We start from the raw sequence: 17,053 nt of genomic DNA on the forward strand, positions 1-17,053 counted from the left end.
GATGAACTTCTGCTACACTTTTTTTCAAATCAAAATAGTGCAAAAGCACATGTCGAAAAAACACTTTATCGCGTTCCATTTTTCACAAAGCAAAAGAAATTGTTGTTTAGGAAAATAATTGTGTATGCTGACTGAATGTTATCGAGAAATGTCGACATTAATCACAAACTACCTGTTTCGTTAGTAATGACTACTAGAACTGTTTGCATTGCCATCTAACATTTGCGGGCGGAAACTAAGTTAAGGTCCTAATACTACGTCGAGCGAACGAGACGAGTCTCGGACAGCCGGAGTCAGGAAAACGGATGTCGTTCGCGTATCCATTACCAGTGCAAAGCTCCGCTTCCGAACGCGATTTCGAGATACTTCCTCGAACGGCAAGCTCTTTACGTAATAGACACGCGTGCTTTCACTGCCGCTGCTCGAATTTAGGCCCGCGGATCTAATCGTCCACGAGGAGCAGCAGCAGCCGTCGCGTCGCGCGGCCGGTGCATTGCTCTAGTGAGTTCGCTTTCTAGCGGTTGTTTAGATCGTCGGATTACGGCGGCTTCTCGTGAGCCGCGAGTGAGAGTCCACGTCCAGTGGAATTTTGTACACGTAGCCTAGCGATTATTAGACATATTATTGTTATTATTATCGAATTATTATTAATCATTCTCCAGAAAATTATGTAATTTCTTTGGTTATATAACCAATTGTGCAGAAAGTATGATATAAGGAAAAGGAAAACAGCGCGAAAGGAAAATTCATATTAGAACATATGCGTTGTACATAATCGAAAGATCCTTTGTTTCCTGAATTCTCAATCTTTGAATCAGTTTAAACATTTAACAAAGTTAATTTGAAGAAATTTTCTATATAAGTCCGAGTTAATTTTGTCCCGCATCTCTTTGTCCTTACATCGTGGTCACAAGTAAAACAATATATTTCATTTATTTTCATAAAATAAGTGGCAAGTTATTACAGATTCTTTAGATAATGGTTTGTTAGAAGATTCACATCATTACCGCTTGTCATCATTTTACTAAAAAGATTTGATATAATGCTGTTTAAATAATCTTAATCCGTTATTGGAAAGGTGGAATTTGGTGAATTTTTTTCTTTCTTTTTTTTATATTTTCTTATAATTCTAATAAATCTTATAATATCTCTCATAATTTTGTGAAATAATGAGATTTAATAATAGCTTACAAAAAAAGTTCTGAAGATATTAAAAGAAAGAGATAAAAATTTAAAGAGAACAAAGTAGAATGCGAGGGGTTCTCTCAGACCCCACTTTTTTGATGACAGGTTAAGAAACTTGAACATTTCTTTTTTGCATTACACTAACAATTTGTCTTTGTATCACTTCATCGTCTGCGTTCTTCGTCCTTGGAAAGCGATCTCGCGTTGTTTTAGTCAAAAGCTCTATAATATTCCCGATAAGATATCAAAACAATGTATTTTGATGCAACGTGGTCTCGGGAAAATGAAAATCGATAAGTTGCATGTGGACGGTTAGGTCGCTTCAGAATTCTACCGTGACATAAACGGCGGTACTCAGGCTACAATAATTCCAAGTATGCGAGACTTGCGCGAATGGTATACATAACCCTTGAAACTTACGCAATCTCTCGCGTATAACGCTGAAATTGTGATAACCGTATTATTACATTCGTTCGTATTATTACACGCAAAGGTATCGTTCTATTTAAATATCTACGTTTATATCGTGTTACACTCTCGCCAGGATGATTCAACCTAAGTGTCCCTTGCATGCACACACACAAGCGCGAGCGCGCATACTATGCATGTATTATATATCTAACGTATACTTCGTATGTAGGTCGCTCTCGTCCCTACATAATTGAGAATGGTTTTGCAATCAAATCGCGGAATTCAATACTTTCCCGTGATATTGCAATCAATCGCGAGAGCGTTCGAATCCGCGTTTCAATCTCGGCTTCTAATTTACGGTCGCAATTTGTCGTCCGTTTCGCACTTACGCAGTGACACGCGGCAAAGAATATTTGTACGTATTACACATTACGTATGTAATGTTGAAGCGTCGCGATTCTCATTACTTTTCGCTGCAGCATACCTCACTGTTCGGGACGATATAATATATATCGAATTTGTAAAAATATCAAGGAAATTTTTCTTAATTTAATAATTGAACAAATATGTCTCGATTCAACTAACTGCCGAATGATTTGAGCAAAACTAATCGAAGAATATTTAATGGATGATTGATTTCAACAAATGCAATTAAAGACCGCTCAATTGACGATTGGTATGAGCGAAGGGAATTAAATATCGTTCCATTGAACCTAACAAATGTAATTAAAGACCACTTAATTGACGATCAATGAGTAAATTCAATCGATTCAATGGAAAAACGTTTGACTACTCAAGGTTACGATTGATTTCGTAGATAATACTTATACGCGGAGCATTATGACATCGTGGAAGATGCCGATGATTGAAAAGCGTTAGACTCGTGTTGAGGGAAGGGGGAGAGATACTGATTATATCAATCGTCACTGAGCAATCCTCGATTGAATCTATTGAATTTATTCAGATCAACCATCAATTAAATGATCTTTAATTTCATTTGCTAAGTTCAATCGTCAATTAAACGGTCTTTAATTACATTTATCAAGTTCAATCATTAATTAAACGATCTTGAATTCTTTTCGCTCATATCGATCGTCAATCGAACGATTTTCGATTGAATTTGTTAAAATTGTCAGTTAAATGATCTCCAATTGAATTCACTCATATTAATTGTTAATTAAATACAATAATTAATTAAGAAAGTAATTGATTACTTGTATTTTTGGTGCGAATGTCGTTTGTTATGGTCGCGTAACGAACAGTAGCAGTAGCCAGAGTTGAGAAAGTAATTTTTTAAAAGTAACTAGTCACCGTTACTTGTTACTGATCACAAAAAGTAACTTGTTCCCGTTATTGTTACTAATTTTGAAAATTCGTTATCGTTACCGTTGTTCAAAAAGTAACGAATTGTTACTATTTTCGTTATTTTGTTAATATAAATCTGGGTTAAAGATAATAAGTTACATTTATAATTAGTTTTAGTTAAATATATAAGTTCATCGACTTTTACCAACAATTTTTATTAACTTTTATTATGAATTGATGCTTCATCGTATCGTTGAAGATATCCCCTCTCTCTCTCTCTCTCTCTCTCTCTCTCTCTCTTCTCTATGATATTAATACGGAACATTGAAAAATCATTACATTGGAAGCATTACTTGGAAATGCTATGTTGTATTTAATAAAAAATTATGTAATATTTAGGAAGTTAAAATTTCAAAAGAACCGTACTCTTAACGTAAGAAGTTGGATTACATTCCAAAATGTATTGACAGTATCGTAAATCCATAGTTCACATTATAGTACAAACTTATTATAGATTTTCAGTATTATCAGTACAAACTCATAATTATTCAATGGGCAATGTAATATTTTTTTATTGATATACTTGAGATGTATATACAAAGTAACGATTAAAATAATTGTTTAATTCGTTACCGTTACTCAAAAAATAAAACTACGTTACTGTTACAGTTACTACAAAAGAAAAAGGAAATAACGCAATTACCAAATCGTTATCAGGAAAAAGTAACTTGTAACGCGCGGCGCGCGTACGCGGTAGTGAGTTATCCGTAACGCGTTATTTCCCAACTTTGCGTAACCCTCGACGCTGTGACGACGATGGCGACGGAGTGCAAAAAGAGGCGACATTTCCGCGACGAAAATCGCTCGGCGTACGTTTTTCCTCTATAATCAAGCAAGGGAGGAATCAAGCGCGTTATTAGCGGAAAAAGTGAAAGCGACCGATCGTTTTACGCGTGTACGACTTCCTCGTGCGATATTATTATTTGCCTATAGACGTCTTTATTAGCGGCGTCAGCCGCGGAAACAAATTATTGCGATTGGCGAGCGCGCGGGAGATACACGCCGCGATCGTCCGTAAAGTCACGATCACGCCTAACGTTACGAAATTCAATTATTCGCTCGGCGAAACGAAACATCCGGATTGCCTCGCGCTATGATCGACGTTTTAATGAACGAAAGTGTACCGCGACGAGTAGTGAGCGCGGCCAATTCGTTTGGCGTACTCGTCCATGTAATTGCCGAAGTACGAAATTTTACGATTGGTCGCGCTTGTGAGAGAAACAGAGCTCCAATTCTGAATGTTTCTCTTGCGCTTTCTCTTTTCTTTCTATGTATTATTTTATTTCTTTCTCTTTATTTCTTTTTCATACAAAGAACTGTATAACTAGAGAGGAGTTATTTTCTCTGTTAATAAAGATAATGACAATAATAAAAATTATTATTATAATAAAATGTTGATGTATATCGATTGTAGGAATTAAAACCTTAAAAAATTACTGTTTCTTAGCAATATACACTCTACAGATAGTCTATTCTCACACTATTGAAAAACATGATAAAATTGAAAAGGATTTATATACAGTATTTCCCAGATTTTTCTTCGCAATTTTTGAGGGAACATAGAACAGATTGAGGTGAACATAAAAATCCCGTACCGTTTTTGTGATATTCGCAGTAATAGCCGATATATTAATTAAAGAAGATTAATGAATAATCACGTGCGATATGGTAGATAAGCTATAATAGTAGTAGGTAGTAGCGACATGTGCTATTGTATGCTTGTACATTAGGTCAAAATAAACAAAAAGCCCTTTATTATTTTGCAAATAATCTTATAGATTTTTAGTTGTTAATGAAAGAAAATTGTTATACGATTATGCACAATAATGCGAAAATCTTCTTTAATTAATATCTAAAAATCTGTGTAGTTATTTGCAAAATAGTAGAGGGCTTTTTTGTTTAGTTTGACTTAACTGTATGTATAAGTATGTATAAGTATACAACGGCAGACGGCGCCACTACAGCATATCTCGCGTGATTATTCATTAATCTTCTTTAATATCTCGAGTTTTATTACGAATATCGCAAAATGATATGAAACTTTTATGTTTATCTCAATCTTTTCTACGTTTCTACAAAAATTACGAAGAAGGGTCTGGGACATCTTGGACTATATGGTCAAAAGTATAATATTCTCGTCGTGTACTTTCACCGCGATATATCGTCACAGTATTTTTATCCCTGTTTCTTTGTTATCACATATACAAATATGACGATTACGAGATTGATGTATGATGTATCTTTTTCAGAGGTAAATACGCAACGGTCAGAAGATGCCGGGAGAGGTCCAGCGGCAGGCAGTGGGCCGCCAAGTTCCTGAGGAAGCGACGACGCGCGCAAGAGCTCAGAGCGGAAGCGCTTCACGAGGTCGCGGTACTGGATGCCGCAGCCCATTGTTCTCGCCTCGTCTCCCTCCACCAGGTCTTTGAGACCAACACTGAGATGGTACTTGTGCTGGAGCTGTAAGTGTACCGAAGAAATCGCTATTTCTTGCATGCTTTTATTTTCTACGGGACTGCTTCCAATGAAAATATGGCCAATTTGGCTATCATATTTAGTGATCATATTTCGATAATTTTATCCGTGCAAACATTGAAATTGTTCGCGTTACGATAAAGGGAAGTGAACGCAATCGAATAACGAGATAGTCTACGGTTATGATCACGTGTATGTAGCCATGTTACTTTCTACGTGTCGTAATATTTATTAATTGTTTAAAAAGTAGGACGAGATGCAAACTTATGATTTAATATACGAGACGTGTATGTATGTCGCGTGCGCGGATTAGTCACGAAATTACAGCATTTATTCGTCCCGACTCGTAATGTACTGAATTGATTTGAATAAATTTAAAATACCGCCGCACGATAATTTGAAACAGATAATACGCGATGAAAGATATTTTTTTAGTAACTACCGTTTAATTATTGGTATTTTACATTTATTACTACGTAAATAGAAATTTTAAGATTGTGTAGAAGATTAAATCAATAGCACGCATTGGAAATTACTTGGTATAAATTTATTTATGAACATTTTGATGTTATAATGCATCCACTTTCCATAAATCAAACAGTCATTAGTCAAAATATCAATTCTTGTAAATTCTTACATACCGGTTGTATTCAGAATTTCACGTTAATAATAAACTCTAATAGTGAACAATATGAAAAATTATTTGAATTATTACTTGAAAAGTTGCACGTTGTTACAATCAAATTTTGGCTAATTATTTTACTTGTATTTTATTTAATACATTCATGATAATTATATTTGTTCGCAAAAATTCGTTTAATTCCTATAAAATTTATTTTATAAGAAAAATTTAATTACAAATTTTTTTCAAATTGTAAGCCGTTTCATTAAACATAAAGTTAAAATGTATTTAACAAGTATAGATCCATTTAAGACACTTAAGTTTATATATTAAGTTACTCTTATAAATCAACATAAATCACTTTATTTATTTTCGATAACTAAAAAATTTGGAATTTTTTAATTTTTTAATTTTTAAATTAGATATTTACCCTTTCAAGACGGGGTTGTTCGGGGAGATAATTATAGGGAAGTACGTATTCTATCGATTTTTGGATTCGTTGAATCCGAATCTGTATTTAGATATTTAAAATTCTGTGATCCAAGATGGCGAACCCAATATGACGTAAAAAATAATAAATATTATAAATATCATTCAATTTCCGTGAAATTTGAACTATAAAAGTTTTTAAAGATACTTTTATGAGAACTGAAATCGAATATTTGAAATTCAAAATGCCGACCAAGGAAAAAATGTTTAAATCTAACTCGATCTGATCACATCTGCTCATTTGTGCTCACCCTTGCGAAAATGGTTCGTATATCGAAATAAGTCAAGATTTTCACTAATTCAAATATTCAATTTAGAGAGTATGAAGTTCCACGGAAATTGAGTTATGTTAATTTGGCATCTAAAAAATCACTATATTTGATCCGCCATTTTGAATTTTATATTTTTTACTTCAAATTTGGAAAGAGCACCCCAGAAAACCTCTATATATATACCAATTTTTGTGAATTTGATAGTTTCTGAAGTACATACATAAAGGCTGAATACATATATAAAGGCTAGAACATCAAAAGATATCTCCTGTTCTGAAAAGGTTAATATCTAATAAAAACTTTTAATATACTTTCTAAGGAAAAGAACATGTGCTATCAATTGTTTATTAGTAGAAGAAGTAGAAGAATTAGTAGAAGATTATGAGACAAATATTTCAAATTTATAAGAAAGTCGGAAATCTCACTTTTTCGCATTTTTACTTTTCGAATATGCCACGTGCGAAAAAAATAAAGAAAAGAAAAAGAAGAAGGATAGAAGCACTTGCACTATGAAATATATTGGATTACATAAGGTAAACGTCCTAGTGATTAAACGTGTACCGATAATTAAATTACTAATAATATACTTGTGTTTGTTAAGATGCTTATCAATAAATAAAATAATATCACAAAGTAACTAAATATTTCTTTTTATTTATTATATTGTTTTGTATATTTATTATATTGTTTTGTATATTGAAAAGCATTTCAACAAAGAAAAATACAAAACCAATATGTCAATCATTGGGACATGTATGTTCGACCACTGGGACGTTTACCTTAATAAGTAATTTCTCTGATTATTTAGATAAAATGAAATGATTGTATTTTTACATCGTTATAATTTTATGAAGCAATGTGTGCACGAATGATCTTCTGTGATCATCCGTATGTATTTTTTCGTAAAATTATAACAACATAAAAGTACAATTGTTTCATTACACTTGGAAAATCCGGAAATACTTATCACACACTGCAATAAATATTGTGCAAATTGCGCATGACAGATAATTCTTACTTCTACAGGGCGCCTGGTGGCGAATTACAAATGATACTCGACCGGGATGAAGTTCCGGAAGAACGGCAAGTCGCTAGATTGTTAAAGCAGATTTTGGACGGGATAGCATTTTTGCATTCCTTGAACGTAGCTCACCTCGACATCAAGGTAAGTTTTCGAATGATCGGATGTTTATAGCGAAGAGAACAAAGACGGGCTTAACGAGGTATTAATGCTTCGTTACTTGTGTACGGCATCTCAGACCGAAAGATTTTACTAAATTTCTTGTAAGTTCGAGGCAGTTGTATCATGAAACGAGTTCTGTGAGAATTTAATGAAACTTGCATTATGTAGTAAAATATTAATTATAACTGCTTGTGCAATCAGAAAAAGATTGATTATTCGAGAGCAGAGATATTTGCAGCTGAAGTTGCTACTTTTTATACGTGTTTATTGAAGTTAATATGCTTTTCTTAATTTCTATTTTTAATATCTTTTAAACTATATGTGAGATTTTTTGATGAAAAACTATTGTGGCATATTAAAGACTAATATATATATACATTACACAGAAATTTCAGAATTATTGGCCATTTTATTTTTAATATACAACGATGGAAAGTTTATAATTTATAGGACATACATATAATTTATAGCATAATTATGCACATTTGAATACTTATATAATTCCTTTTGTATATCTTTATTAAACAAACTAATGCACGAATAAAATACTCATAAAAAATAAAAAAGAATGTTAAAAAAAATAGTTTGTCCATATTTGTGATATTGTGAGTATATATATTTTTTTTCAATTTCTCGTTTTCACGTATAACAATGCAAAAAGTGAAATATATTGTAGAAATGTAATTTTGTGTGATAAATAGTAAATTATAAATGACAATTATAAATTATATTTGGCTCCCTTGATGCACTACTAAAAATACGAAAATTTGCATTTAATGCAATTACTTTGTATGTTACTAAATTAAAGTATCCTATTTTCAATAAAAATTTAAATAATCTGTTTTATTCATAAAACATGTGAGCGTTTGTGTCACATTTTAGAACGCGAGTAACTAAGAATCGAGCTTGATCAAACGACATTGTATATGTCGTTTATGTGTCAAAGTGCACAAACATATTCGACGCACCTTGAGTGTTGCTCCGTCTCCGTTTTCTCGATCTTAATAAACTTGTAATTTTGATAATGCTTAGTAACGTCCGATCGTGTTGAACGCGCGCGAAACAATGTTTGCCCTCTTAAATCCGAATTCGAGAACGAGTATTTTGGATCGGATACTGCCGATATATTCATTGCCAACAACGTACATGCGTCGCGGTTTTATCGACGGTACTAAAACTTCCCGCCGGTAGCGTCGATTTTTACGATTCCGAGGATCCGAGGCGCGTCGTAATCCTCGAAAACGCGAGTGAGATTTTACGTACCTCGCTTCTCCGGTATATATCTCGGGAGATTCAAAAATAACATGTGGGGCGCGATAACGACGCGAGATTGTCGACTCGTGCAAATAATTCTTATCTCGTATCTTTTTTCTACGCATGCCTTGAATGTAACGCACAAAGAGCACATTTACCTGAGGCGTATTTCGGGGAGTAGTCGTACAACGTTTAATGCTGAATAATAATAATAATAACATTGATTTTTTATTGCGCGCGATGTAACAATAAAAACAAAAGCACACTCCAATTAATATTTGTTGCGGGTAAAGGATGAGGCAAAAACAGAATGACTCTACAAAGTTCAACATGAAGAGAAAGAGACTCATAAGATATTTCTAAAAATATAATGTAGAAAATCTTTAAAAATATAATATAGAAAGATATAAGAAGAATGTATAACGATACGCACAGAGTTCACAGCGACCTAAAAGTTGAAGCAAATGTATGTAAATATACCGGCGTAATAGCTTTTGTGATTCGGATTGTTTTTCTTCTCAACTGATCCGTAGATTTCAAGCAAATGGTTATGTCAAAGTTGTGAAAGTTAAAAAATATTTTATGAGCACAAGAAGTAACAAGGTATGTAATTTTCTTAGTCAATTTATGTATGTCATTAATTGGTATTAGAAGATATTTATTTTTTCCTATTAATGACAACTTAAATAAAATAACGAAATGATATATAAATGTTTCTATTTCTAAAGAAGACATGTAAATCTTCTTTATTATAGAGTTAAGAAATAGCATTAATATCATGATTTACCTCTCCAGAATTTATTAAATAGTATGTAAATTAGTCTATATAAATTACCATATTTAAGTCAGATTAATGATATATTCATGATTCTGTATCGATTTACGATATTTAAATAATGATTACCTCTATTATTTATTATTAATAAATTTATATTTTTTTTATTTTTATGATGAGATTACTTGATCACTAATTGAGGTATTCGCCTTATGTCACAAATTGAGACAAAACTAAATTGTTAGATATTCTTGCAACAATATCGCGTAGCTTGAGTTTAATATTTTAATGTTTAACTAATATAACACTTATTATAACAACAATAATTTATATTGTTAATAATTAAAAATTATATTTTTTTATACAATTGACTAGAACGAAACATAATGTGGAGATAGACTCGATATAGAAAATAAAAAGTTAACACGCAATATAATTTTACGAAAAAAGAAAGAGTTGTACAGATAAATAGATAGAAATATTTAGTTGTGATTAGTATAGTTATTTTTGTGGTAATATGGTTGATATGACGCAGCTACCGTGGTACATCAACTACTACCAAAATAAGATAAATGTCCATATTAATGATTTAGTAATCTCATTGTAAAAATAAATAAAGTAATTAATGATGTATATGTTAAAAACTAAGTACATACACATACATAAAATTGATTAGAAAACTTGCATATTTGGGATTTTAATTATATTATATTACTACTATTATAGTACTATATATTTAGTGACAACAGTTTAGTTTTGTCTCAATTTGTGACATAAGGTGAATACCCCAATTAGTGTTGAAATAATCTCACCATAAAAATAAAAAAATATATAAATTTATTAATAATAAATAACAGAGATAATTATTATTTAAATATCGCAAATCTGTACAGAATCATGAATATATCATTAATCTATTACTGACTTAAATATGGTAATTTATATAGATTAATTTACATACTATTTAATAAATTCTGGAGAGGTGAATCATGATGTTAATGCTATTTCTTGACTCTATAATAGAGAAGATTTACATGTCCTTTTTAGAAATAAGAACGTTTATATATCATTTCGTTATTTTATTTAAGTTGTCATTAATAGGAAAAAATAAATATCTTCTAATACCAATTAATGACATACATAAATTAGCTAAGAAAATTACATATCTTGTTACTTCTTCTCTGCTCATAAAATATTCTTTAACTTTTTCAAATTTTTACACAACCATTTGCTTGAAATTAAAAAATAACTATACATATCTAATAGATATATGATATTAATTGTCAACTTCTATAACATCAGCGAATAACTGTTTAAACTGTCATCGTCAGTATATACGAGTAAAAAATTCTAATCTATTTGCATCACATGTTAAGGTTATTATGCTAGTTTGTAAACAGAAAAGTTGTCCGCTATTTTTTGTGACTTTCGGAACGTAATATATCTTAAAATTGTTTGAATGTGAAATTCACACTCAAGAATATAGCGAATGATTTGTATGCCTACGGTCGTACAGTGCGATTAATAGAAAGAACAATATAACGTTAGCGATGTATTTGTTCGCTGCGGATATGTTTGAAAATAGCTGTGGCCAGTAAAAAATCAAATTAGCAGTTGAAAATTACTGATGTTACATTTCACTTCTCCCAGTTCAATAAATGCGGTATCACAATAAATAAACGAGTTTCAAGAAATAAATTATCCATAAATATTCTAATAATGTTTAATATTGCTTTTAGTATCTGTTTATGTGACTATTTTTTTTATTAACAACTTTTTAAAAAATGAGCTACTAGTAAAATTTTATTAATATTACTCAGGGGAGCATAACTTTGATAACATGTTTAGCTTGTTAACTTTTGAAAGAGTTGACTTTTTGTAAATATTTATTATATATATATATATATATATATATATATATATATATATAAATATTTATTATATATATATATTATATAATTTATTATATATATTTATTATATATATTTATTATATATTATTTATAGACTTCTGTTCTTTCTCTTTTCTTCTTTCCTTTCTATTATTATTGTATAAAATATTTTGTATATCATCACTGTCACTAAAGAAACTATTAAATAATTTGTAAATATTAAATAATATACATTTTTCTATAATTATAATATATATTTTATGTTTTACGCCCTCTTCTTATTTTTTGTGATACAGTGACAGTTGATTTACTGGTGGGAAAAACGAAACACAGCACCAGTAATTTTCAATGCTGCCAACTTTATCTTATTTACTGACAGCATAGTCATAGTTATTTTTAAACATATTGGCAACAGAATTCAGTTTTACCAGAAAAAAGTTTCAATTATACTGAATGTCAAACTAAAACGTATCATGTTGCTGCCTTTTGTACCATCGATATTGTGTCAACATAAATTTATATTACTAAAATTACTTATTTAAAAAAAAAACTTATTTTATAAAAAAAAAAATGGGGAAACTAAGGATAGTTTTCATATATAATCCGATTTTTATAAGTTTTAAATTTATCTTATATATCCGATTTTTATAAGTTTTAAATTTATCTTGTATATATTTTGAAGTATAAATACAAACTTTATATTTTGTCTGAAATTTGTCTCAAGATACACTATTTTGGCTACATAGCATCTTGAAATAAATCTTTATTATAACAATAAATATCATCCTAAGTTCAATATAGTTAGTTCAATATAATCATAGAAATATAGAACTTTAATTTTACAGAAAGCGTCATCTATTAGAGAAGATTCACACAGAGAACAGAAAAGCAGAATGCCAGAATTGTTTTAAATTAATTAAAAATTGCAGTCAGTGTGCAGTACTATCGACTGTTGCCAATGTGAGTTCCGATTGGCTTAAAATAATTCTGCATTTCGCTTTGCTCCCTTTATATCTTTGTATCGCCAACTACAGGTTTACTAGTCGCAAATCACAGACATACTTGTACATACAACGCTCTTCTATATACATACTCTAACTGGAAAAGGCCAAATATGCTATAACAAATTGATGTCTCTCTGTAAATAGAAAAATACTATTAACTGATTATATAAATAGGAAAAGACTATTAATTGAATATTACATGTTATTTCTGAGTGTTTTCGTAGAAGTGACTAGAAGAAAATTGATACTTAACTATCTTTTTTATTTTGTGATTTCTTTTATTTAAAAATGAATTGTGCATCAATGTTTCTTCTTTTATACATAAAACATTAACAAAATTCCAAAAAAACATTAAAATATACTAGCGCACCACATATACAGTTAGCTGATTAAATGTAACAACGATAAGTTTGGTAACGTATTCCGCATATATCCAATAGGAGAACGTGAAAATTACTAAAAAGACAAATTTTCCTATTAGACACGGGATGCGTTGCGAAACTTTTCGAAAAAAATGTTGCTACTTTTAATCAACCGACCAAAAATTGTATTGTATCTGGTAAAATTGAATTAATTGTGTGATATTATTAGCAACACTGTTGAACTGGCTCGAACGCGAGATATTGGAGAAAAAGGTGCAGACGAAACGTAGTAACGGTAATTAGTAAAAGAAGCCAGTTTATCAGTGAAAATAATCGCGGCGGAAGGAAAGGAAGAAAGAGAAGAATTGTTTCTCCATGGCTTCGTCGAAAAGTGTCCGTGAATCTCGGGGGCTGGCCTAAGGGCTGGCGGGTGCGCGTCTTTATCGCGTCGCATCTCATCGGTGGACGCTGTAGACCTGATGTGTGCACAGGGAACCGTCGCAAGAAAGAAACTCTGGCAAGAGAGCCACGACATTTCGGTCGCTTCTGGCGATTTCTCAGCGGTACTATGCACGCGTTCTGTGTCGCGGCCCGCACGATCGACCTAAATCGTTATATAAACGCCTGCGTGCGCGAGCAGGTGATCTCCTCTGCCAAAAGCTTCCCCGATCAGGGGCGATCTCTGTGCAACGATTTCACGCCAACGGTACGCTTAATGTCGAGTCAGTGGATTCTTCAACGCTTCACGCGGTTGAAATTGCTCGACGTTTTCTTCGGCGAAAATGTCGAGAGAAGAGAAGTTTGCTGCGATAACAACTTTAAGTCTTTGTGACTAGGCTTTGAGTTAAAATTCCATCGAAGTAAAGTCTACTTGAAATTAGACTCGAGAGAAATAGTAAGCTATCATTCGTTCTCCTGAAATTCTTCCCTCGTGAAGAGTCTTCCCGGTTATTTACAATTCGGATGTCATTGGAGATTCTCAGACTGTAAGCACTTCGTGATAAATAGATACAGATGTACAAAGCGTCAATAAAATAGGAATAGGAATACAGAACGCAAATACTTATTTAATATTTACCTATCATATTTACCGTACGTAAATAGCAGAGAAAAGCAGATTTTAATTATCGAGATAGATGAAAGAAGCGAAACAAAAATAGTATGTAAAATGTGACAAGGAACTGTTGTGATTTTAATGAAAGTAGAACCAGTCAAGTAAAAGATGTGTTATAATAGCGTTTTTGGAGTAACTCTTGGAGTGTGAGCCTCTTAGTTATTGCTTTTAATAACTTTCAATAAAATAGGGAAGACCGGGTCTAATTGGCTCATGTCAGCCATATGCTTTGTTTGTTGTGAAAAGTATTTATTGTGAAAAGAGCAGTGGAAACAAAATCGCGAATAATAATTCGCGAATACCTTTTGGAAATATTTTTTCGTGAGTTTCATTAAAATTGGAATAGTACAATAGTTAAAAAATAGAAAAAAAAATTGAAGAGCAACCAAATATATTTTCAAGCATCTCGAAATTTGATATTAATAGTTTTCATCGCGCACGCGAATAAATAAATTTAAGATATGTTATTAGTTATGATGTGTTATTAATTAAAATGAAGTTTCCTACAAATATATAATACACTATGTCTTGGATAATATAATTTTTATTTATAAGATACCTGAAATCGAGCATGTAATCGAACGAGACAAAGTTAACTGAGAGTCGACAGGATTGTGAATATCTGTCAAATAGTAAAATTATACATTAGGACACATTTTATATTAGAGATGAAGAATTATCGATAGTTGTGTAATCATCGATAATATATATATTTTGTTTTTACTATATCTATTAAAAATTAAATTGTAAATATTGACAAAGGTGTTAAAAAAGGCTATTTTCATTTTAAGAAATAAACATATTAGCATTTTCTGGCTTCTATCCTGGGCCTACTATTTTATATTTTTCTACTATTCTTCTATTTATGTTTTATTTATTCCATTATTTTCTAGAATATACAGGGTGTCTGACTCGTACCAGAACTAATATATAGTTAGAATAGGTCGGAGTGAGTAATGAAATCGGTGTTTATATATAAAAAATATATATAAAATATATAAAATATAATTATAATATAACTTAATTTACTCTTATCAAGGGACATGATAGCATTGCGACGTCAATATTCTCCAATCTCACAATAATTAAAAAAAATTTTTTTGACATTGAAAAGACTTTTTTCATCTATTTAATGTCTTTTCATTCTATTTATTGTCTATATACAGGACTAATTAATTTTAAATTCAAAGCGACTAATACAAACACTAATGTACTTGTTAAAAAGAAACAATTTTTCTCTGTAGCAGAGTTACATCACAAAACAAAAATGATAGTTTTCGATAATTATCGATAGTCGGAAAGAAAACATCGATCGATAGTTTTAACTATTAAGGGGACATGACCAATCTTTTGTCAAATTTCAACATAGTTTTCGGGATTTTTTTGTATGTTTAGAAAAAAGACATGATTTTTTCCTTTGTTTTTATTATACATTGAAAGTACTAAAAATTTTTTTTTCGCATAATTTTGTTGAAAATTGCGCCTTGTGTGTGTCTTTAAAAGTTGGTTTGCACGCCATGCACCTCCTGCTAGCCGATAACTTTTCTCAGCTTTTAGTGATCTGAAACAGATGAAAGTAAAAAATTATGAAAATATATAAAATTCTTTGGAGTTTATAGCTACTTTTATATCAAAAAGTTGAAAATTGACAAAGTAGCGGCTATTTTTAAAAAAGGTCAATTTTTCCTCTTATTTTGTCAAATTTTAGCGCGCTCGGAAAAATAGTTAATTTGTAAAAAATTAATTGAATTTAGATATAAGCTCTAACAAAAACATTTAAAATTTAGTTTTAGAAAGATTCGAGTCGATTGGTTGAACGGTTTCGGAGAAAAATTATCGACTAGGTGAAAAAATGTGATTTCGAGATAAACACGTTCAAAGTTTTAAAACAAGTTTTCATGTAAAAAAATGTAATATTTTGGCCACTTACATCTAATCTATGATTCCAGGACCATACAACAATCCCTCCTCCTCTTAAAAAAATTTTTGTTGCATTTGTTGTGTTTTCCTCTGCCGAATCGTCTCTCTTGCAGTTGAAGACACGTGCCGTTCTGCGTGCATTATGCGGCGTGAATCAGCATTGACTGCAAAATTATTTACTTGTAAGCCAATGTTGATGCCCAAAACATTCATAACCTTCAAAATCGATGTGTATCCTTTAATGAAGACACATACAGCCAAGTATGTCGTGATTTCTGCTGTCTTGGCATCACAATGCAAATGCTTTGGAGCAAGTTTCCACACATAAACGTTCAGACTTTCATTCGAATTTTGGATGTTGCCTCCCAAGCATCGCTGCAACAAATTTTCGTCTGAAAGTGCTTCATATACGAGGGTGGTCTGAAAAGTTTCCGACCTCAACGTGAAGATAGCAGCACTTGTAAATAAAAGCTAGTGAATTTCGTTGTTCATCTGTTGACAGTTACTCACCGAAGTTTCAGCCATTTTGGACTCGCAGTTGTTATGTAACAGTCGTTTGAGTAAGTTGATGTGAGTGTTTTTGTGAAAATGGACAAAATCGAGTATCGAGCTGTCATTAAATATTTGTTTTTGAAAGGCAATACGCCTACGCAAATCAAAGATGAGTTGGATTCTGTGTATGGGGACTCTGCACCATCATTTACGACAGTGAAATTTTGGGCCGCTGAATT

General features: G+C 31.5%; 1 protein-coding gene across 1 annotated transcript in view; it reads left to right on the plus strand.

Annotated features, from left to right (window-relative positions):
* The window catches only part of LOC116844917 (death-associated protein kinase related-like), a 294,374-nt gene that overhangs the window by 178,839 nt on the left and 98,482 nt on the right, over positions 1-17,053 (plus strand). Inside the window, exons 2-3 of the mRNA XM_032817053.1 lie at positions 5,211-5,423; positions 7,846-7,984. Coding sequence (XP_032672944.1) covers positions 5,211-5,423; positions 7,846-7,984 — 352 coding nt within the window. The remainder of the gene's footprint in view (positions 1-5,210; positions 5,424-7,845; positions 7,985-17,053) is intronic.

The sequence above is a fragment of the Odontomachus brunneus genome, unplaced genomic scaffold, assembly GCF_010583005.1.
Source record: "Odontomachus brunneus isolate Ranch 3 - 2012 unplaced genomic scaffold, Obru_v1 Obru_scaffold_048, whole genome shotgun sequence".
Classification (NCBI taxonomy): Eukaryota; Metazoa; Arthropoda; class Insecta; order Hymenoptera; family Formicidae; genus Odontomachus; species Odontomachus brunneus.